Below are 25,141 nucleotides of genomic sequence, written 5' to 3'. Positions count from 1 at the left end.
AATCTTGTAGGAGATTGTTATTTAATACCTAATTTTTTTCTAAGAAAAACAATCATGTATCTAGTATGATTTGTAAACTTCTTTTTATTCGAAAACATTTGTAAACAAGACAAAATTGATATTACGTATGTTATGATATAAATATACAAATGTTTACAAATGTGTAACATACGCTAAAAATATAAAAATTGATTTTAGTTCTACAAAGATTGCACCGAAAATGATGATTATCGATCGTTACTATAAATAACAATAGCAATAAACTGCATATAAACTGTTTAGCTTGAATTCTATTAGCATTGTCGTATTGAAGATGGATATTGAAGATGAATTTTAAAGCTGAAACAAACTTTTGCCGTTCTAAAGTATCTTTAACTATAGCTAGAATCTTGGTAAAATATATTGATCTAGTTAGAGATTTCGCAGGAAACTAAAGAAATATTCAATGTATATAAAATTATTCAATGTAAGTTTTCTGCTTGTAATTCCTTAGATTTTTGCAAATCAGCAATCATAACTTTCGGTACAATCTTCGTGTTAAGTATAACAATCTTTTCAAATTTTATATTAAATTGATTTTATTAAATTGACATTTTGTTTTCTGATGTCATATTTTATATAGTGATTATAATGTTCTCATTATTAACACATTGTTCTTTATATGTCTTTTCACAGAAAATCAGTGCTGTAAGAAGTATTTAATAAGTGAATAAGTTATTGTTTGATTAGCTACTCTGATGATATCAATAACAATAATGTAATATTATTATATATAGTTTACATTTACCATTACAAATTACCATTTTTTTCATGACCATGTTCAATGTGTATAAATGCCATTTATTGAATTGTCATTTTGAATTGAATCGGATCAAGTATATTGAGACTATGTATGTGCGCATGTGCGTGTGTGTGTGCATGGCGTGTGCGTTGCGTTTGCGTTTGCGTTTGCGTATGCGTGTGCGTGTGCGTTTGCGTTTGCATATGCGGGTGCGTGCGTGCGTGCGTGCGTGCGTGCGTGCGTGCGTGCGTGCGTGCGTGTGTGTGTGTGTGTGTGTGTGTGTGTGTGTGTGTGTGTTTGTGTATGTGTAAAATAGGTTCAATTATATAAAAGCCACAGAAAATCAGCAATTATTGTAGAAATGAAGATGTCTTACAAAATAAACTACAAAATAAACTGCAAATTAACAAAATTACTTTGACTGTTTTATTATTATTATTTCTGTATTTTATGATTGATATTTACGTTTTATTTTACAAGTATATCAAAATGCACGTAAATACCAGGATAAATTAACAAAAGGATGAAAAAATGGTCATGTATCATATGACAAAATAAGTATCTTATTTACAGATAAACAATTACTTACAAATAGAGCATTATCATTTACAATTATTGTTAATACGGTTAATATGATTCATTTATCAATTTAAAACTAATTTTTAAAAAAATGGCGTTTTCTGAGGAACATAATTAGTTTTTTGTAAAAGAAATAATAAGATGCACAAAAATGTTTATGTGTGTGTGATTGCAAATTTTATAATTTCGACATTTTATCTACCTACTAGCGATTCCCTAATTTTTTTATCAATCCAGCGACGATAATATGCTATACGAACGTAAACTCCAGGTCTGTTTGCTTTACCGCAATGCTGACCCCAACTAGTAATCCCGTACAAATTGAAAGCTCCTATTATAAAAGGAATATGAATTTTATAATAATACTATTATTGCAAGTACTAATTGAACATAACAAGATACAATATTTTTCATTTTAAGATAGAATTCATAAACTTTAATTTTTGAATAAAAAATGATAACTAATTAAACTGTTTTTTGGATATAAAAAGTTTATATATTAATATTTTCTGAACTTTACTCTATTATCTGCCCATCTCCTATATTACATAAATTTTCTTTTATAATTTTGATTGCATTCTTTATTATTTAAAAAAATTCTATTGTTATATGACCCGTTATTGTACGATTCTTTTACTAATTTCAGTAATTATAATTAATTTATTAATTATTTCAACATTACCATTGTGATAACATGCTAAAGGACCTCCGGAATCGCCATCGCATGTATCGATACCTTCATCAAGATATCCAGCACACATCATTCCATCACTTATGGCACCTTCACCATAAACATAACTAGCTCGGCAAATTGATTGATCCAATAAAGGCACCCAGCCATATCGTAAATTTTTCGATTGCGCTGCAAAAGGATTTACTACATCTTATAATATTCTTATAATACTTAAAATATTTCTCTTCAGTATTTAATACCTACTCGTCTTGCCCGTTTCAATACTGCCGAATCCACTAATCGTGCAATTCAGTCCAGGCGGATATTCGGCATTCTCAGCCGGCAAGCAAATTGGCATGATATCTTTGCCAAGCGGGATGCCGAGACCTTTAAGTAAAACCAAAGCGATATCATTGTTCATTCTGTGGCCTTTACGAAATTCCTCGTGTACGTAATAATCTTCGATGTTGGCTTCTATTTCCGTTCCTTCGTGAATCTGAGGATATCAAATATGATTTAAAGTGTAAAGTGTCACATATTTAACAAATATATATAAAATGCCTGGTAAAAAATTTTTTATGCATAAATATGTATAAATATGTACAAACATACACAAATATTCTTAAACATGTTCATTCATATCCATAGAGAAAAGCCCTTCCTATTATGAGAGCCCCCCCTATTAGGCGCCTAATATGAGATAGCGGCGTTTCTGCTAAATAAAGAACTAATAGATACTATCTATTGGTTCCACCATGAATTTATTGCTCTTGGATTGAAAACTATTTAGTAGAAAATTCATTATTAGATCATGCCTGTAGTCATTGTAAAAAAGATTTTTAGAATTTGGATGTCTTCAAGTTTCATTGAGATGAGCCTTTAAACATTGTTTATTACTTAATAAATAAATATTTAGTAATAAATTCTTTATGTAGTGATGAGTAAGGTCGTACTAATAGAAAAAGTACGGGATATGTTGAATTGCTTAATTACAGAAGTTAGATTTGATAAATCGTAAGGCGTAGAAATCGTAATATGAAGTACTCAAGATATTTCTAATATGAAATAATGCTCCCATGTCATAGTGAAAATCGTTGCTAAAATATAAATACTCATTTTTCGCGCACTCTGGCTGTGTTTGTTTGTATTTAAGAAACATTAAATAAAGTTTTTCAGTTACAATATTGTATACTTTGCGTTTTACTATCGATTTTTCGAGGCATCTCATATTAGGAGCACAATTTTTTGACTTTGCGATTTGCTCACTTTTTACATTTCTTTAATTTAAAAAAAAATGGAATTTGAATTAAATTTTATATAACATTATCTTAAAGCTTATTAAATTCCTTTCAGAATAACATATTATTTTTTTAAATTCTGCCCATAAACTTCTAGCATTTATTCAAAATGAATTCGGTATTTCATAATAGGGATCTTTCCTCTATATATTCAATCTTAATATATACAATCTTTCTTTTGTAAAATTACTTTTTAGTGTAATAGATATAATAATAGTTTATACATATTTATACATATTCATGAAAAACTTTTTACCGAGATGTAGTAAATGTTCTTAGAAATTCAATGATAATTTTATTAGATAATAATTACGTTCACTTACATCCGTATTATAATCACCCGCACGAACAAAATATGTGCCTTTGTTGTAACCTTCTAGACAATGTGCTGCTGTTAGCACGTGTAGAGGCGATATAATAACAGCACCGCACCAATGATTTGATCGACTGTGCCCTCGAACTCGAATACTAGCCTAAATATTATTTAACAATCTCTTTTACCATCAATCTCGCTGTACATCTGACGCAATATTTATTTTAACATAATGAATATAAAATAATGATAATTCTTCATTAGTTACTATAAAAAATCCAATAATATTTCTTCTAAAAATAATTTACCTGCCAAGGATAAGTGCCTTTTGGTGCAATGGAGCCATGTACTACTTTCTGAAATATTAAATCTTCATCGCTATCGAAATCTTTGGCACGTTGGCCACAATTTGATGGAAGCAGCTCGTTAATGTTTTGTTCCGAATGTTCTTGGCTGTTTATCCAGTATGACTGCTTAATAAAAGTAAAATTAAGAAATAAACAGCAAATCATATTAAAGTTATGAAATTTTTGTTTACTTTGAAATTGTTTTAATAAATGCAATCATTACAACTTATGTCAAGTATTTATATACTGTGTACATATTTAGTACATTGTTACGTTATATTTTACTGTATATTAAATAAATTGAAATATTAATTTAAATAATTAAGCAATTTACATATACTTCTTTGTACAAATATGTTAAATTTTAATATTATTGTTCAATACGTAATCTAACAAATAAAATAAACTTTAATATAAAAAAATATAATAAAATAAATTAAGATATAATAATTATTTGTTTTATTTACTTCGGCATCGTTAACATCTCCAGGTGAACAAATTACACCTGCGTCCTCATTATGATCGCAATTATGTTGACCCCAGTGATTATGCTCACATCGATATAATTGCGATTCATTTCCATGACAGAAAACCTTTTTTGTAAAAATTAAGAAAATTTTCTTAGAATATTAATAAAATAAGACATACAGTAGATAATATCGTAGACATACAGTAGACTATATGTATATTTTATATATTATTATTTATATCAGCCATTATCTTCTTCATTAAATTAATTATCACGAAATACTTAAAATATATTGAAAATATGTTAAATATGTATATTTAAGAAAATATAAAATATAGTAAGATAAACAAAAATTTAAAAATTAACAAATTTCTTTGCAAGAAATCAAAATATTTTATGCTACAAATGTAATACCTCATCGAGCCATATTGGTCCTTGGCCAGGTCCAAAGAAACCGTTTTTCTTAGCTATTGCGATACCACCGTATCCTAAAGATCTACAAATGACTACTGCTGTAGCATTTGTAAAGTCATCATCGCACACGGTACCCCACACGCCATGATGACGCACTTCTACTCTTCCTTGCAGAGAATTGCTACCATTCGCCAAGCGCAACTCAAATGGTGCCTAAAATCAAAGATAATAAAAGATATGCAAATCTATTTCTACTTTTCTTCCAACTTTCTTACATCGCAATATTCTGAACTTTCATCGGACTGATCTGGACAATCGACCACTTCGTCGCAAATGAAAGGAGTCGGTATGCAAGTTGGACTATTCTTACATTTCCAATAACCTTCCTGACAAGTATTGACTGCGGTCTTACATACGATTCCAACAGCCTCTTCCGGTTGACAATTATGAACTCCCCATCTAAAAACAAAAATATATATAAATAATTCAGTTACATCGTGCCAATTTTAATTGAATTATTATAAGCAATGTACATCCGACGCGATGTAACGATCAATTTCCAACATTACAATATTAAAAATATTTATATGTTTACAAATTTTAAATAAAATATAACGTCAATTTTTACCCGTTAAAATCGCATTCACGTAATGTAGTTTCATTTCCACGACATTTCAATTGATCTACCATAAATCTCGTGGGTGGATCGAGATTTCCGTAAAATCCACCCGGTCTAACTTCCAAAGCTCCAAGATCGAATCCAAGCTCTTTGCAAATAACACCAGCATTGATCATACCAAAGCCGTCGTCACATACCTGGCCCCAATGTCCTAGAACTATTCAACAATATGGACATTGAGAAAAAATATAAAATAAAAGAAAAGAATGTGTGTGAGAGAGAGAGAGAGAGAGAGAGAGAGAGAGAGAGAGAGAGAGAGAGAAACCACTTTGCTTCTAAAATATTGTACATAGTAAGTTTTCGGTCCAAAATAGAAGAAACGTTGAAAGAAAAAAAACGGCGATTATTGTTTTTCAATATCATTTCTCTTAAATTTAATATACTTGGTATATTTCCATGTCTTTAAAAAAAAACTGTTAGTCTCAAAATGAGTCTCGACGGCTATTTAAAGTTCTTCGTCGGTGTGAAATCTCCTCCCTCGCAAGTCTGATTTCAATTTCGTGAGTAAACATAGTAATCGCTCGGACTGTAGACCTTACAATCCATATTTGGTTCCGAGCGGGGACAAATTTTTCATATATAAATATAAATGGTTATATAATTATATATATATATATATATATATATATATATATATACATATATATAATATGCCCATATAGAATTATATATAATTATATGTACATAATTACGTACAATTACATGTAATTTTATATATATTTATATATAATTATACATATATGGATAATTTTTTCCCAGGCGATTACTATTATTTTTTAAGTGCATGAAGATACATATATCAAAGTGTATTGAACTTAAAGGAGGTTATATTAAAAAACAATAATTGTCTTTTCTTCTTTTAACATTTCTTCTATTTTGAGCCGGAAATATTTGAACTTAACTGTTTATTTCATCATTTCTTTACAATTTAAAAAAAAAACATATGTGTAGATTTTATTTTTACATATCGTATAATTACTTACAGAAAAAATTTTAAATATGAAATAAATTGTTAAAAAATTAAATTTAAATGTATGTGACATAATTAAAAGGGAGCATTTAAACTAATAACACAAATGAAAATAATAAAGTCTTTGTTATATTACGTTAAAATATATGCTACATTATATACTTTACTTTTTATGTAATTTGTTTACTTGAATACTTTTTATGTATTCTTGCAATTGTCTCTGATAAAAATTTTTTTTATATATTTTCATATAATTTTTCAAAATTTCTGTATAAACAAACAACGAGTGCCAACTGAAATCTATTGGAAATCATGACCTTGTCAAAATATAGAGATCAATATGATCGGATTCCTCTAAAGTGTATAATTAAAGCCGATTTTTTTATCAAGGATATAATACTTACTTTTGACTTCTATTCGACCTTCATAACTTTTATTTGCACCAGCCAAGCGAATACCGTAATCAAAATTTTCAGCTGTGCAGATATTCTCATCGCTGCGATCGTTGCAATCATTTTTGCCGTCGCAGACTTTTGTTTGATTTATACACTTGCGATTATTGCAAATATACATGCCATCACAGTTCATGCTTCTCTCTCTCATTTCGTAATAATCGAACTCTTTGTCAGGTTTGAGTGCACCAGTCAAGCCGATGTTACTATTACTCAATAAACACACGTTACCATTCAATCTAAAACAGAATATAATATCTTTGTAAATAACTGTACATTATAAAAAGAAAATAATTAATCTCAATGATCACAATGTAGTTGTTACGAAAAAAGTCATTTTGTTTTTATGCAGCGATTATACACAATATAACTGAAATAAGAGGACAAACTTTGAGAGCGAAAAAAAGTTCATATATCGCAAACCTGTTGTTACAGCTCAAATGTTTATATTATTAGTTCATGACACAACATATTCGTGCGTGTATTAAATAAAGATTGAAGATACTTTGAACATTCGTTGTAATTAAAAATGGAAAATAAATAATATTAAATATGTATAATAATAAATATTATTTTTTCATTTCTCATTAATAAACTTTTGTTTGAGCTGTATCTTAGTAACAATGGGGGTTTGCAGATATACATTTATATAAATTTTATATAAATTTATATATATATATATATATATATATGTATTTTACATGTTTGATGTAGGGATTTCATCCCAGATGTTTATCCTCCCTTAGTTACACTTTATATAAATTACATATCTTTTATAGATAACTTTTATAAAATATACTAAATATACTATTGATATTATTTATCATTAGATAAATGTTAATTAAATAAATTTACTAATTTAATATTTAAGTAATGAAATGTTCTTTTTCTTAATATCGCTTCTCATGAGATATGCGTTGCATATAAATCAATAATTAAATATAAATTAAATAACTTAATAAATAAAAATAACTTTTAAACAAACTTATGGTTAAATGAGCGACAAATAAAATCAGCTTCTTTGCATCTTAATGCACAGGTTTTTAAAGGTGTATTTAACCATTTTTCGACATCATAGCCTTCAAGTTTATGTTTTGTAGATTTTTCAAAGAGATTCAGATCCAATACACATTTTCTTTCGTCAGCCCCATTTGTACAATCCTAAATAACATTATATTAAATGTTATAATAATTATATCATTAATCTTTACTTAAATAAAATAAACACAATGATAAGTTTATTAAAAAGTTAAGATTCTTTTTTTTATCATAGAAGTTTTATAAACATAGTTTAATAATTGGCAACGTTAGCAAACATTTGATTAGTTGGGTAGACAAGTTAGGGGAGAGGAAAAACTATGTAGAGCAAATTTAGAGATCAGATAATTTTAATTTAGATAGGTAAATAAAGTGCGTGTAGAAGACACAAAAGGATGAGCAAGATTAAAGTAAAAAATGATGAACTAAGTCCCTTTCTTGGCTATATATGCTGAAGTGAATAAATATATTCTATTCTATATCTCACCTCCTCTCCATCACAAACCCATGGAGATGGAATGCACTCTCCTGGCGTACATTCAAAATGTTTAGGTTTGCATTGACCAGTCAACATAGATCGTTTTGAATCTAAAGAAAAAAAAAATTAATTTTATGTAGTATTACAATCTTTATTTTTACCCCTTTTTTCACAATTTTATTGAAAAGATTCGATATCTACTGATATATTTTAGTCAAATAGATACCAATATTTCCACAGGCAGGAATATCGCAATATTCACGCTTTCCGGTTCCTGTAAAGCACCACGGTCTCGATTCTTTTATTGGATTAGGATTTCTGCAATAGTTATGCATTTCCAGTTTGTCTCGAATTTCTTTATTAACAACCTAATGATAAAAATTAAGTTATTCTTTGATTTAATGGAAAGCATATTTTTAATATGTATACACATAAAGGCATCTACATTTATACGTAATTGATGTACTATTCTTTTATCGGCCCACGAAAGACATTCATTTCCTGATATTGTTACATTAGCTTTTCCAGTGTATTGATTTCCTTTCCCATAAACGCAACCTAAACAAATAAATAAGTTTATAAATTGTCTTTTTGTATTTAAGATATTTATCATAATAGATATACATATATTACAAAGTCATGCATCACTTTATGTCGTATATTTGTATATTTCAAATCAAATTAAGTAAAATTCGATAAAGCATAGCAACATTATTTTTATAGTACAAGAGACAAAAGATATTATTAAAAATAAATAATTTCTCACAACTTATTTGTGTGTCTAATTTCTCATATACATCTATATACCCAGCAAACGAGAATGAATTAAAATGGATTGAAATTTTTTTCTATTCGAATGCGTATTTTAAATAGCATTCTTTTTCTTGACTTTAATTGGATTCAATTGGATTCAATTGGATTCAATTGGATGCAATTGGATTGAAAAACTTTCCTATTCAAAATTTTGAATTGAACAGTATTCACAGTATGCACAGAAAAAGTTAATATTATTTTTAGATTGAAAGGTATAGAGATATGCTCCTACAAATGACATGCAATTCCTATAAATGAATAAAAATTCAGGATTGAAAAGTATTCATTTTGACATTCGTGAATCAATATTTTTGAAAATCTGAATCCATTTCAATTCATTTCAATCCATTCTCGTTTGCTGGGTATTTTAATATATATTATTATATTAGGTGTTGGAATTAATTCGTAGCGTTTTTAATGAAAGAATGTTATTTATTTCACATGAGCATTAAAAAATACATTAATGAAAGTACTTCCCATCACTTGTAAAACGCTACGAATTAATTCCAACACCTAATATTATATATTGTTTATATATTCAATAATTCTTTAATAATACCAATATCATCATAAGGCCTTTTGCAAATAAAAGAATGTCCTTTGGAAGTAGTTGCACAGTCTTCAGTGTCCCAGAAGAAGTAATCTGTGTCACAAATCAATTCAGATCGTTCATGACACGAAAATTTCCTCTTCATCACAATACAAAGAGGACGAGATCCTACCCATGGTGATTGTTTCGTATCGTTCATCCACCCAGGCCACCACTTTGTAAATCTAACAAAATGTTTCACAAAAAATTCAAAAACATAATAATCTTTTTAAGTTTATTTATTTTTAATAGGATGCAAATAAATTTTTCATCCAAAGAAGTTATTATTAGCTTGATAGAAAAACAAAAGAATATGTTTTATTATATAGATAAAAATACAAAAATATAAATATTAATAATAAAAAAATGAATTTAACATTTTGTAACAACTTAAATAGAAGCTATAGGTATTCTAAGAATCATACTTAAATTTGGCATGAGCAGAATTCGCCCAGATCCATAAGGTGCGACCCATGCTAGTAAAACCGAAGCCAGAAGTCATAATTGAGCTAACTTCCGGATACGATTGCAATAGCCATTCCGAAACAAAGTTATTTTCCGCCTGATTAGTAATGTCAATGAGTCGTGCATTCCTTCGTTTGCAATATTCCAATGCTTCAGCGTGATTAAATCCACTATCAGGATCAGCTAAGTAATAGCATTGACCATTATGAGGTATTTCGTCCTTGTAACAATGTGCGATACGATTAGGAATACATCGCACACCAATTGCATCTCTATCTATATGGCACTCTTGATTATGTGTGAATCTAAATTATTATGATTAATTTTAGAGTAAATTTATCACGATAAATTTTAAAGTAACAATTTTTATTACAATTTGCGTCGACAAAAAACATTACAAATGAAAGATAGCCATAAACGTAACAAAAACCAAAGGTATTAATTATAAATATTTTGCTATTATTATGTGCATAAGAAATCTAGATTTTGTATAAAGATTATGCGTTTCGCGGGTTTTCTCCGTGTCCAGATCCATTCTTGGAATGCCAATGTTTCATGAACCTTGCAGTCCACTTCATCAAGGCGAAGAGCAGCCTGATATATGGTATCACGAAATGTTCGGAAAACTCGTGAAACGCATAATTTTTATATAGGAAGTATCTGTGGAAGCCTCAAAAATATTATCAAATCTAGATTTTAATGACCATCTTTATTCAATAAAAGGAATATTTATAAATCTCTGATAGCTCATATCTTACTTGCATGATTGAAATCTGGTTTCATTGCCGAGACATGTTACAGTATTTGCAGCGATCCAAGTTGGCATATTATTATGATTGTTTCTGCCTTGCCAAGCCATTTCTGCGCCTCTATAATAAATAAAATACAATAGTTTGTAGAATATTACGTTTCCCATTGCCAATCATTTTATATTTTCATCTCAAATAATGAAAGTTAATAATAGATAAAAACATCTTTAGAACATTGGAAATCTGTGCTGTATAAGTGAAATTCAGATTCATACTCAACGTCCAAAAATTAAGAGATATGACTGGTTTCGTTCTGATTTTTTTGTTAAACAATGTTATTACATCTAGATAAGGAATCTATTAAAAAAAGATATACAAAGCTACTATGTCATTAATTGTCTTTACAATCATTTAATGATATTGTAGATACTTACTTATTGTATATAGCTAATGTATAATAATACAGATACAAATAGTTTCAACACAATTTTTTAAATAGAATAATTTTTCATTTTACATACCTGCTATATCCGAGTTGTCTACATAAAATATGAGCTTCTTTTAAAGTCCAACTATTTCTAGAATCGCATACAATACCCCAACCAGGCAGTTCACCTTGTATCTCAACATAACCATTGCTTGGCTCAGAACCACCTCTCAAACGAATAATCTATTGATATATTAAATAAAATGCTTTTTGTTATTATAATTAAGATTAAATTTTTTAAATTTATCTTTATGTAAATGTTCTCACCTGACCAGATATAGGCGTTAGTCGAACGGACTTTTTTGAATGAGTTAATGGATGCACTGGCGGCACGTAATAAACTGGGAATGACGGCTCTTCTACAATAAAATTAATTATTGTTAATTAAATTGTTATTAATTAAAATTAATTAATAATAAATGTTTTATTTACTTATATTTTATTTATTTATTTAGCTATCACTTATTTGTAGATCCAATATAGAATATACAATATGATTTATATTATCATGTATATTTGATATATATTTACACGAATATATTTTTATATATAATACTAATTTTTCCCCAAAGTTATAATTAAGTTAATGTCATGCGGAAGCACAAAAAGCGAATACATGCAAAAGGATAAAACCAATTAAGTTAGCTAAACAAATTTATGTAAATAAATATAATATATAATACATAAATTTAATACATAAATTTAATAATATAATGTGTAAATAATTCTTATATAATGGACAAGTATATAATATTAAAAATAAAAGTTACATTTTAACTTTTTAGTGTTATCTAATATCCATGAATAATTATTATGTAAAAAATGTTGCACATAAAATACATATTATAAATATTTTAATAAATAGCGATTAGTAAATAGAAAGATTTAAGTTAGCACAGTATTGATTTTAATTATCGGCTTACAAATCTCATTGCAATATTATTCTTTGCGACAAAGAACGATATATTTTTTTCCTAATTCTTAATCTAAAGTAAAACAAGTTTATTTCGTTATTGCATCATATACTTTGAGTGGCATAACAATGCGCAAGAAAGCAATTACGAATAAATCCATGCAAAAAAATAATTAAAGAATAACTTACCAAAGTTTATTTTTTACGCACACATGCGAGCACTCATTTTATAGATAAAAACACATAAATTTATATAATTTTTAAATCATTAACTTACCTTCTTGAAATGGGGCTGTTTCTATATTAAAAAGTTCAATATCGGTATTTTTCGGACCGATTTTCATAATGACCGATGAAGCCGTCGTTGTCTTGGTCTTATTTTCGAAAACTAATCTAGGCTTCCAGATATTTTTGTCTAATACATCCACATTGTAATCACTTATTTCAGGTTCTATAATATTTGGAGGTCTTAAATTTACATTACTTGTTTTCGTATCGTTACCACTCCAGTAATCATCTTCATATTCAATTGATGCACTGGATAAATTAAAATCATTTATGTTATCAGAATTATGCAACTCTTTTTCTTTCGCAGTATTTTCAAACTCCCGTCCTCTTCTTGACAACTCAAGTTGTTTATTGGAAATTTTCTCTGTTGTTGTCATCAGCGTTGTCGTAAACAAAGTATAATTATTTTCAGAATCTATTAAAAAAAAAATATGTAGTTTTAATAAAACATTTAGATGTAAATTGCAAAATTTGAATATATATATATATATATATATATATATATATCACAATTATTATACTTATTAACAAAATTATAGCATAAACAATCAATCCAATGATAATCAACAACTAGTTTATAATGGTCCCCAATGCACATTACATTAAGTGATAAATAATAACCGTTTTTGTCGATAGAGAAAGAGAAAGAGAGAGAGAGAGAGAGAGAGAGAGAGAAAGAGAGAGAGAAATTGTTTATTTTCCTTTCATAGAGCTTTAAGAATTTTTTCAGAATTTTTTATCAACTTTTTAATACTGCATTTTCTTATTTTTATCAACATGAGAAAATACGGTATTAAAAAATTCTGAAAAAAATTCTTAGAGAGATCTATGAAAAGAAAATAAACAATTTTTGTCTCTTGCAGTTTTTCTATAAAGTTGATAGTATTTGAGTAAAAAATTATTAAAGACCAATTTTTTTGATAATTTTTAATAATTAATATCTCGTTAATTATTGCGAAAATTGCAAAATGGTAGAGGATTTTTCAACTCAGTTTAGTTTCTATCTACATATACTCTATTGCAGAAATCTTGCCGGACACCCTGTATATAGAAAATTTTTAAATTAAGAATTAAAAAGATATAATGATAATATAAATTCAAAACAATTGAACATTAAAAAGAAAATCAGCAAGTAATGTAAAATAAAATTAATTAAAAGTAGTGTAAGTTGAATGACCAAATAATATATTTCAATATAATAATTGTACTATTAAAAATGTTGTTCCAGTTGATAGGGTTTTGAGTACTATGTGATTGATGGCTCTTTGAATGCTTTTGATTGTCCTCAATTTCTTTTGTGATGTAATGACCTTTTATGCCATTTGCATTGACATATATTCCATTTGGATAAAAGTTTGATCTCGGATGTTCAGTTGTATTCGTAGATTCTAAATTACAAAACGTTAGAGAGTATAATTTTTAAATAATTTTGAGACAATATAATGAACTAAGTATAATAAGTATTTGAGCTATTTTAGTATATATGTCTTGTATATATCATATATATATATATATTAGGTGTTGGAATTAATTCGTAGCGTTTTTAATGAAAGAATGTTATTTATTTCACATGAGCATTAAAAAATACATTAATGAAAGTATTTCCCATCACTTGTAAAACGCTACGAATTAATTCCAACACCTAATATATATATATATATAAATTTGTATTTAATATGTAATTAGCATCAAGCAAATAAATGAATAAAAATTAGAAAGTTACACTTACAAACCTAAATTTATTTGATTCTTTGAATTTGACAAGACATTTGTTTTTAATGCCCACTGTGCGGTGTTTGCATTTGTTTCTTTATCAACTGTGCTTTGTTGATATATATTTTTGCCAAATTGCTGTTGCAATTTATCATCTTGACTGGCCATACCTATGAAATATTAAACTTTCTCATTCATATTTAGTTAGATAATAAATTTTGTGTAAAAAAAACTTTTTCTTAATAATAATAAGCTATGAATACACGAACATTTCGAATTTTTTATGTATATAATTTCTGATTTATAAATTTAACTCTAAACATATACATGAATTTCCCAAACTCAATTGAAGTTTCGTTTGTTCCATATACGAAGAAAAGAAAAGAGAAAGTTCCGTGTTTTGTAACTTAATATATAAATCCTTTTGACATTATTATGCAGGTTCCTAAATCTCAAAACTTTAAAATAAAAAAAGGTTTTAAATATATTTAATTTAAATCAGAGTTACAATCTATAAAAGTTACAATCTATCAACACACTGGATCTTCCAGACCCATAGTGTGTTTTCGAATTTTTCAGCTGTATGTGTGTCTAGAATTAATTATTTATATAATATTCACAACATTGATCCATAGTTGATTAATATGTATTATATAAATTAGGGATATACATCGTAAAATTACCGGATACCGGATATTCGGATAGAATGTAACATCGGATTAACCGAGGAAATATCTCTTAAAAAAAAAGCTTATAGAGAAAAAGATATTATATAGCATCATGAATATTCATATTTATTTTTAGAACGTTTATATAAGAAAAAATCAATAATTTAATGATATCAAATTTCAACCGGATATATTCCGGAATACTAATATCCGACTATCCGGTTGAATAGTAAAAAAGTGCCGGATAATACCGGCACCGGATACTTTCCGGATATCCGGTGCATCTCTAATATAAATATTTTATTACTTAAATGTATATAATGTATTTATTTACTTATCTTACTGTATACATTTTTAATTTTTCATGAAACATCAACATGCAATATAATTCCCATACATATTATTAGATACATATTTCTTGCATCATAACTACTAAAAAGCAATATTATATTTGTATATTTGTATTATTTCAATGATATCATGCTGATAATAACTAAATTTTATGTACAATTCACAAAGTTAATTCATGCAGCGTGCAAATATTCGCCAGTAAAGTTTGCAACAGCACATTATTATTAATTTGTACTATTATTATTTGTACAAGTGTACAAGTATAAATGTACTAACAAACTTTTTAATTTAATTGAAAATAATAATATATATAAATTCAATGAAAATATCTAATAAATTTAATTAAAAAATTAATCTAATCTAAATATACAATAAACAAACATAAATGAAATATTTTTACATAACAATCGTAATCACGAAAATATTAATTAAGTATCATAATTTTATATACATACAATTTTATATAAAAATATGTAAGTAAATTAATGATTTATTAAAATAATAAACAAGTTTAACATTAATTTTTATTTACCTTGATCCCACGAACGTGTTTGAATTTCCATCTGTACTTTCTGTTGATCATGCCATGTACTCGGGTTGAAAGCAAAAGATCCATTTGATTGATTCCAAGTCGTATTTTCTTGTCCTATCCAAGTAGGAAGTAATCTATCTTGTCGCGATTTATTCTGATTTGAATTTTTAGTAAATTTATTATTATTACTATTATTTAGCAAAACATTTTCAGCGAATGGAAAAGTATAATTAGAACTAGGATAATATAATCCTGGCATCGTCCAATTATAATCTTGCTTAATCGGATGCAAATCATGATCGGTCCTTTGACTATCTAATAAATCAGAAACGTTAGAAAACTTTGTTTCATTATGTACATTAGAAAACTGACTGTTATTTTCATTGTATTCTTTAGAAGGAAAATATGGTTGATGTCGTCTTTAATTTGTTTCATTTGACGCAACATGTTCAAAATAATGATGATCGTAATGATTAGAATCAAAGTGCCAATGACTATTACCTGCATTTGGAGTATATCCTTGGTATCCTTGATCATATTTTTGATCACCAATAAGAGTAGTAGGATTACCGACGTTCCAATTTGGATTTACTGACGGATTTGATGTAGGTCCATAATTATGATAATGATGGTGATGATGATGATGATGATGATAACCAGGAGGATAATATCTATGATCATAACGATGATTTTGATTCCTATGCTCGTATGACCACGATCCTTCTGGACGATCGGAATGATAAACTGGTTGTGGATTTTGATCAATTCTATGGTTTTCCATCCATTGCCTGTCTTGAAACTCGTAATTGTTATCAAAGGATTGTCTCAAATTTCCATTACTTGGTTTCCATTCTAGATGTGGTCCATAATCTTGATATTGACTTTCTCTAGGTGTATGATCGTAATCATAAACATGATGTTCAGAACGATCATAAAACGGCCTTGGAGTTGTCCATGTTGATATCCAAGATGGACTTGAAGATGTCGTAAATGGTTTCCAGGTTGATTTAAATGTTGGATTTTGATTTGATCGTGATGTAGTAGAAGCAACAAGTGGAATCCAAGTAGTATCCTCCATCCTGTGTACCTTATCATCAAATTTACCTATAATTCAAAAAATATGAATTTATTATTAGAATTTATTATTTTTAGAATATTTTAGAAAATATTAATTAATAACAGATCCTGTTAAAAATAATTTATAATCGTTTAAATAACGTATTCCACATTGCGCAAGTCACCAAACTATAATAGTGATAGACCGCCCGTTCAAACTGTTTGACATTTTGGTTATAAAAAAAAATGTAATTATAAAATACTTTTCAATATCATGCATGAATGCATACATTTATAATTATGCTACGTGTATACAGAATGGTTCACTTAAACCAAACACTTCGAATATTTTACTTATTTCTGATGACAAAAAATATTTCAAATGAAAATGGAATAGTTTTAAGAGACGTTCACGTTGTTTTTTTTTATCACTTCCATTTTTTTAAATGAAATTATACAATTTTTGTACATGGTAAATTTCTCTAATTATTCTCCATATAAAAGGAGAAAGAAAAGATATATAAAAAACCAACAGTTTACGATATATTTTATATTTTATTTTAACATATGTTGATATTAAATGTTAAATATCTGATAAACTATTGATTTTTTTTTAATATCTCTACTTTAATATTTTTATATGCAGAATAATTAAAGGAATCACATACTATGTAAAAAAAAATCATATAATTCAATTTTAAAAAATGGAAGTGGTTTTCATGTACTTTATTGCCTCCATTTAAAAGATAAACAACATAAGCAAAATACATCGAAATCCACTTTCACTTGAAGTATTTTTTCGTATTTAAAAGTAAGTAAAATATTCAAGATTTTAGGTTTAAGATGTTAAAAAATGTATAGTTCCCCTATTTATAAATCATAATTTTCCAGAAATTTTTTAACACTAACTTTTTAAAAGAACATGTTTCTATCATGTTTATAGGAAAGTTTTGTTCAGAATTAAATTTCCTGTAAAATTTCAAAATTTGCTTAAAACGTTTACAGTTTCTATATAATAAACACAAATAAGAATATTGCAGATTACTTGGTATTTCACGTAGCATATTCAACAAGTCACTTAAAATCGACATGATACAGAATATATCAATGATCGTTTAGTTCAATCTAATATTGATTGTTATGAATAATATAGAATTTGTCAACACATTGACTTAATTACTAATATATCTACATATGTATATCGTACATATTAAACTAGTTTTCTTAGAGATAAGTTCTATTGAAAAAGATCACGTCACAAAGAGAGTTAACAAAATCATATAATTAAGACACGTAAAAACAAAATCATATAATTAAGACAAGTAAAACACTTTATTGTTTCAAATCAGTATGTGATTTTTTTTAATTATGTAATTTAAAAAGTCATGTAATGACATGTTTTTTTATTCTATTTCTATTATTCAATTCTTTAAAATTCGATAACTATAAGATCACATGCGATAGATAAAATTATTTCTCATATGATTTTTCAAATTACGTGATTTAAAAAAATCACGTATTGATTTGAAACAATCCGTTACGTGATTTATTTATTTTAGGTTTCATTATTTCGTAACTTTGTGACGTGATCTTTTCTACTAGAGAATATAATTACAAATTATTTTAACAAAAATGATAAATTGCTAAAATTAACAATTTGCATTATTTGTTGCAATTAATATACCTGTTTTGCAGCTGGGTACGTTATGTGGCCAATCACAAACCGTTGTAACAGGATTGAAAGCTGTTCCAGGACCACAGTCCATTACGTGAGTAACACCATTTGCACATTGAAGGAATTTTTTACACGTCTCCGGATGAGGCAATAATCCGATGAAATCCGCAGGACATGTAATTTTCTTTGCTTCGATATATTTCGCACTATCATACTCAAAATTAAAATTTGGAGATGCAGATGGTACTTTTTTATCAGATTTAAAAATATCTATATATAACAGAATACGTTTAAATAAAACTTCACATTATTTTTACGATAAAACAAATTATTTTTTACACTAACTAATCATTTATTATTACCTTCGCAACCCTTTACATTATGCGGCCAATCACATGTACCAATAGTGGGATTGAAAACTGTTCCAGGGCCACAACTCATAATATAAGTTGCACCGTGTGCACATTGTACAAATTTCGTGCAATCTCCATGATGTGGTAATAAACCAATTAAATATGGTGGACATTTTGGTTCCTGTAAAATGTCAAATAAATCGATAAAGTATGATGGATATGCGAAATGTATATTAAAAAATATGTATATTAAAAAAGAAATGTTTTGTTTAAATCACAATATATTATCAAAGTTAATAAATTTGAAAAATAAAATAAAATTTTAATTTATATTTAAATTTATAATAATTTATAATTCATAATATATTGTTAAAAACGCACTTGCAACTTCTGTAATTTTCGATTAATTTGGAATACAGAATCTGACTCTTTGAAATACGCAGGTTCCTCATAGCATTTTACTTTATGCGGAAAATCACATTCCAAAGTATCAGGATTAAAATGAGTGCCTGGAGCACAAGGTTGAACAAATGCACGACCCTTCCAACAATTGACGAAGAATTTACAATCTGGTGGATAAACAAATTGCCCTGTGGAATTGTTGTCAGGACATTCAACACCTAATCGAGGATTATATCGGGCTATTTTGTGCTGCGATTTTCGTGAAAGAAGTAAATTTCCTTTTCGTGGTTTCTGTAAAAAGATAAAACCGATATTATTGTAATGCAAACAAATACGTGAAATAAAAATTGAAATAAATAAGAGACTTTTAAAAGCTCTTTAATCTTAAAACTTTAAATTTTAAAATTTAGCTTTATAAACTTTTTTTATTTAAAACGTTGTACATCAAAGTTTATTATATATGTACTTTTCAAATTTGTATGTTATATATTTAGAGAAGTATAAAGAATCATAAAAAAATATGTATAAAGGTTTTATATCTCAGTAAAAATGTTTTGAAAATAAAATTATTAGATATCTTGTACAATATCTTGAATATTGATTTAGTTTTTTGAAGGTTTTGTCAAGAAATGGCATTAATGTCAGTGTTGTCGAAGACATTCCAATCACAGCAATTATTTCTTAATGCTTTAATATTACTCTATGATATTTAATCATTTATTGACAATAGATGCAATAAACATCGTGTTTATACCATTTAAAAAATGGAGCTTCCTAAAAACATTTTCGAACGTTGCTTTTGTTTTTTAATCAGAAGAAAACGGCGACTGAAGATCATGGAACTCTGATAGAAATTTATGGTGTTGTATCAATTAAAACATGTGAATATTGGTTATATCGATTCAAAAGTAGTGATTTCAATGTTAATGATAAAAGTTGAAAAATGCAGTTTGCAAGCATTATTGGACGAAAATCCAACACAACTTATCCACGTCAAAACTTATCAAAGAATTAAATATTGATTGTGCAACAGTTATTAAACGTTTATGTGATATGTTGTTTAAATAAATTAGTTAGAAAAAAAAACCCTCAAAACTAAATCACACTCCTAATACAAACGATATTTAATGAATAATTCTGTTTAGATATATAAAAAGAATTACCGTGCTGTCAATATCTACACCTTCATACAAATCTTCATTCTCAAATTCTATCTGCATTTTTTTGTTCTCATCATTTTTCAATGATTTATGTTCAAAATCAATCTCGTTTTGAGGCCGAATGCGATTTCCATATTTTGATTCATTCTTAAAGTATCCGTAATTTTTATCAAATTCTGTAAAATCTTCGTACTGAAAAGGAAATTTCAGACTTTCTTGCTGTTCCAATTTATCAAATTTGAAATTACGCTGTTGTTCTGGAACTTTTTCAGAAATCTGTTCGGGAATATCAATTTGCGTTCTTTGTTCAATTTCACTACCCGAAGTCTTCCGCCAAGGGCTCCAATTCTTTGTGCCAGATTTGGATGTAATATTATCCCACAATTGATGCCATATTGGAAAAGGAGATGTTGTTTGAACACGCGAGTGTATTTTCTCAGTTGAATGCCAAGGAAGTACTAATTCACGACGTTCTGGCGGTTTTGTAGTTGTTAATCTTGGATTATAAATCTGCGATAATAAAAATTGTCAAAATAATATTAGGTGTTGGAATTAATTCGTAGCGTTTTACAAGTGATGGGAAGTACTTTCATTAATGTATTTTTTAATGCTCATGTGAAATAAATAACATTCTTTCATTAAAAACGCTACGAATTAATTCCAACACCTAATATAAAAAATAGTCTTGATTTTTATTATTAAAATTCCCAAATAGATCAACATTTATATCAAATTTCTTCGATTTATTGTCGTGAATAAAATATACTTATATACTTTAAAATTAATTAATAAATTTGATTACAGTAAATGCAATAAATTACATATCAAGTAAGTGAATAAGATATATTTAATAATTCTTTGATAATTGCTTATAGTTCCCCAGTTTTTGTTAAAAAGTGTATAGGTATCTAAATTTTATTTAACAAATTAAAATTTTGACAATTGCTACAAATTAGCTACATTTATAAATATTGCACTTTGTCATCGTATTATTTTTGTTTATATCAATATATACAAGACTATAATAATAATTACTTAATTATGTTGTGTACACTTTACCATAAAAAAAAGCTTACACATAATTTTAAAAAATTTTAGCAATGTAATTAATAAAGAGTATTTTAAGAATAAATGACAGAAATTTTAAGGAAATAACACACGTTTTCAGTCTTCATCTAATTATATGTTTTTGCAGTCTGATTGACATATCTGGTAGTAAATTTACATTACATTTCAGACATATATTTTCATATAACAGGCAATTGATGGGCGCAAGTAATATTTTACAATTCATCAGATTCTGATTTCCAAACATCAGATTATTTATCACATACTAAGTATTATATTATTATTACATTGATAAAGTACATCATTATTTTTATCAAACTTTTAATTTAAAAGTAAAGTAAATTTTTTTACTTCATCAATTTTAGAAAAAAAGAATAAGACTAAAAATTTTGCATTACAAATTTGTATCTCCATACATATTATTATAAATAATAATAAAATATTAATACTTTTAGTGACCAATCAAGTTTGCCATAGTCTTTTTACTTCAATCTCAGTTAATGCAGTCTAGTCTGCATTCAGATTATAATTTTAAACATAGTGTCTCTTGTTTAAGATAAAATTGAAATGGCTACGTAAATCACAAAAAGTCACTTGTAAGTAAACAATCCCATCACATACCGCGGTAGAAAAAGCAGCTATATAAAAGAGGCAGAGAGCAGCGAAGAAATAATTAAAACACGACGTCATTTTCGATACTTCCACAATACACCGAGCATCATATTATACTGATCTCCGGCTCCTTCTAAAATCGTGGCGCCGAGCTTGAGTGCTGATCGGCGTCGCTTTATCCAGAAGCAGATATTGATATACTCGAGGAAACAAGTGCTCTGATTCATGAAAATCGGAGAGTTATCAGCTAGAAGGGTTAAAGATCATCTTAACAAAAGATAATGAAACGAAAAGAGAAAAAAGATCTCGATTTGAAATATGTGCTCACGCACACGCATATGTACATAGAACAGAAAAAAGGATGCCGGATGCAAACACGAGAGTCGACACAACAAACAAACGACTGCAAACAGAAATATTTGCCAATTGATGGTGCGCGAGCAAACTTCTGCTTGTTGATGATTATTGCAAGCTAACCTTATAAAGAGACCGACGCGAGGAACATGGATAACACGGGATGAAAAATGAATAAAATTGCTATTTCATGCGGCCTTTTATTACAGTCTTTAGAATCTCATCACGGAGACGAAATGTATTTACAATTTATTTATCGATTATTTATTTTGACTAATTGTTGAAGAATTTGAAGTCGTAATTGATGGACTCACATCAGTAAATGCAAGTTAAAATAATTGCTTCGAAAACATATATAAATGTGCTCGTATTATAAATATAATATAGGCTCTCTGCTTTCAGCTTGCATTTCCATCGCTGCACGTCACATAATACAGTATCTGATAATACACTCCTCCAAATTCGGGTACATTGTGTAAGATTTTTCCTGCGCAAAAAAATAATATTATCTGACACTAATTTTGTCTTTGGCTTGCAAAGTATCATTTCCAAAGTATTTTTTGATGTTGAAAACGATGCTTAGAATTTATCTACCACGTCACATTTCTTAGAAAAATTAGAGTAACATAGGCAAGAAATTACAATTTTAACCATATTTACAGTAGTATTAAGGAAATTTTATTTTGTCAATTTTGTCTACACTAATTTGAAATGTTTTTACTTTGCTCTTTTATAAAAAATGAGTTTTTTATTTTTATTTTTTTTGTTTTTAATTTTTTACGAGAGTTACGTAAGTTTGAAATTATTACTGTCTGATTTATTCGAAGTCGAGAAAAATTCGTGATGTGACGGAATAATAAAAATAAAACAAAAAATAAAAAAAGAATACAAAAAAGTAATAAAAAATTAAATAAAAAAGAATATACATAAAAAAAGAAGTGTAACAAAGATCATCTTCACGTAATATTTTCCGAAAATACACATATTGTGGTTGAATAATCTTCTAGCAAGTGTCATACTATCCTCAGAATGGCCTAGTTTACTTACTTGTGTACTTGATATGCGTATTAACTAATAACTTTCTATTAAAATTCTCTTAATTTAAGCAATGTATTTAAAGATTAATATACTAAATTTATACAATATGCATCAAAATGATTAATCAAACACACATATTATATACATGTTTACAGTGTTTACACATATCACTGAAATTAAGACAACTCAATAGAAAGTTACTAATTAGTATCCGTATCAAGTGTACAATGTAAACTAGGGCAATAATCAAGAGGCAGTAGTATCTCGTACAAAGTAAAGGCGCAATACGATAGCGCCAAACAACGTGTATACCTAACTTCAATCTTATGTAACTCATAAAAAATCATATAGAAACAAAAAAACTTATTTTGTATATAAAAAATAGTATTTATTTTCTTAATCACAATTCCATTCTAAATATGATCAAAATCATCACTTTTCACTATATTATACCAATTTTCTCAAAAATGTGACGTGATAGAACTTTTCTGTGCACGGATTCAAACTAGCGACTAAAAATCTTCGAGAAATGACATTTCACGTGTCAAAGACAAAAAAAAAGTTAAATTTTATCAGACAGTATAATGCATAAAAATCTATAAAATAATGACAATTACAAACCAATAGGAATTATTGACAATTGCAAATTGACAATTTCTCCGAATTAGCTTTATAGATCAAATCTTTTTACACAATAAAAGCACAAAAAAACGCACCACTCTAACGAGAAAATCGGAGAAAAAAATAAAAATTCACTTTATTTCAGCTCTTACAACTATCATCTCTATATTTCCCTTATAATTATAGTTATAATTCCTTTAGTGCAGAAATTCTATAAGTCATACGCGCGCGCGTACCAAATAATATATTCCCCGGAATCGTATGACATGCACAAACAATTCTGAGTTTGCAAAATTATGATCGAAGGTCTAACAAAAGAGATATTCCAAAATTAAAGTCGTGTATATTATTGACTAAATCATAATTTTTGTATAACAATTACTTTTTCCTCTTTTACAAAGATTCGAAAATCCTTTTCCAGCATTAATATGTGTTTGTGAGATGGATTTTATGCCGAAAAAGATAAAAAAATTTTCTTAAAATTTCAATTTCAATCGAAATTTTTTGTCGTTCTTAACATAAACTTCAAGTCACAGACACGTATTAATATTTTAATTCCGGAAAAGGAATCTGTAAAAGAAGAAAAAAGTAATTGTTACAAAAATTATGATTATTGTCGATTATAGTCTATAATATGGACAGCTTTAGGATGAGAATAAATCAAATAGAGAAATAAACCTATTTTCAGTCAAAGCGGATCTTATAGAAGTGTTTAAATATTTTGTACGCGGAGCGAATTTATA

General features: G+C 27.5%; 1 protein-coding gene across 4 annotated transcripts; it reads right to left on the bottom strand.

Annotated features, from left to right (window-relative positions):
• Positions 1-1,323: 1,323 nt before the first annotated feature.
• LOC105153749 (uncharacterized) lies at positions 1,324-24,907 on the bottom strand. Of its 4 annotated transcripts, none has more exons than XM_011068776.2 (29): positions 22,395-24,907; positions 20,709-21,215; positions 19,525-19,836; positions 19,153-19,324; positions 18,800-19,060; positions 16,561-17,163; positions 16,060-16,374; positions 14,529-14,678; positions 14,004-14,183; positions 12,785-13,210; positions 11,862-11,953; positions 11,629-11,777; positions 11,117-11,227; positions 10,319-10,663; positions 9,864-10,078; positions 8,937-9,049; positions 8,718-8,859; positions 8,501-8,601; positions 7,961-8,136; positions 6,928-7,214; positions 5,503-5,710; positions 5,150-5,333; positions 4,875-5,087; positions 4,459-4,584; positions 3,953-4,117; positions 3,655-3,804; positions 2,298-2,529; positions 2,043-2,222; positions 1,324-1,691 (listed from the first exon to the last, which is right to left on the bottom strand). In XM_011068776.2, the coding sequence occupies exons 1-29, from the start codon at positions 22,461-22,463 to the stop codon at positions 1,555-1,557; spliced, it is 6,321 nt and encodes a 2,106-aa protein (XP_011067078.1). In that variant the 5' UTR covers positions 22,464-24,907; the 3' UTR covers positions 1,324-1,554. The 4 variants fall into 4 exon arrangements, with proteins under 4 accessions (XP_011067078.1, XP_011067079.1, XP_011067080.1 ...); XM_011068777.2 differs by having other exon boundaries at positions 3,953-4,114; XM_011068778.2 differs by lacking the exons at positions 14,004-14,183; positions 14,529-14,678 and having other exon boundaries at positions 22,395-24,901.
• Between the last annotated feature and the right edge of the window lie 234 nt (positions 24,908-25,141).

Source organism: Acromyrmex echinatior, chromosome 3 (genome assembly GCF_024713525.1).
Source record: "Acromyrmex echinatior isolate Ae372 chromosome 3, ASM2471352v2, whole genome shotgun sequence".
NCBI classification, from domain to species: domain Eukaryota; kingdom Metazoa; phylum Arthropoda; class Insecta; order Hymenoptera; family Formicidae; genus Acromyrmex; species Acromyrmex echinatior.
The sequence above is the reverse complement of the archived record's forward strand: the minus strand, read 5'-3'. Positions and strand labels throughout refer to the sequence as shown.

Coding starts and splice junctions, on each gene's coding strand:
- LOC105153749 (XM_011068776.2), bottom strand. CDS start 22,463: ATGACGTCGTGTTTTAATTATTTCTTCGCTGCTCTCTGCCTCTTTTAT. Junction 11,228..11,628: donor AGACAACTCGGATATAGCAG/GTATGTAAAATG, acceptor TATTTATTATAG/AGGCGCAGAAATGGCTTGGC. Junction 3,805..3,952: donor AAGGCACTTATCCTTGGCAG/GTAAATTATTTT, acceptor AATAATATTTAG/GCTAGTATTCGAGTTCGAGG.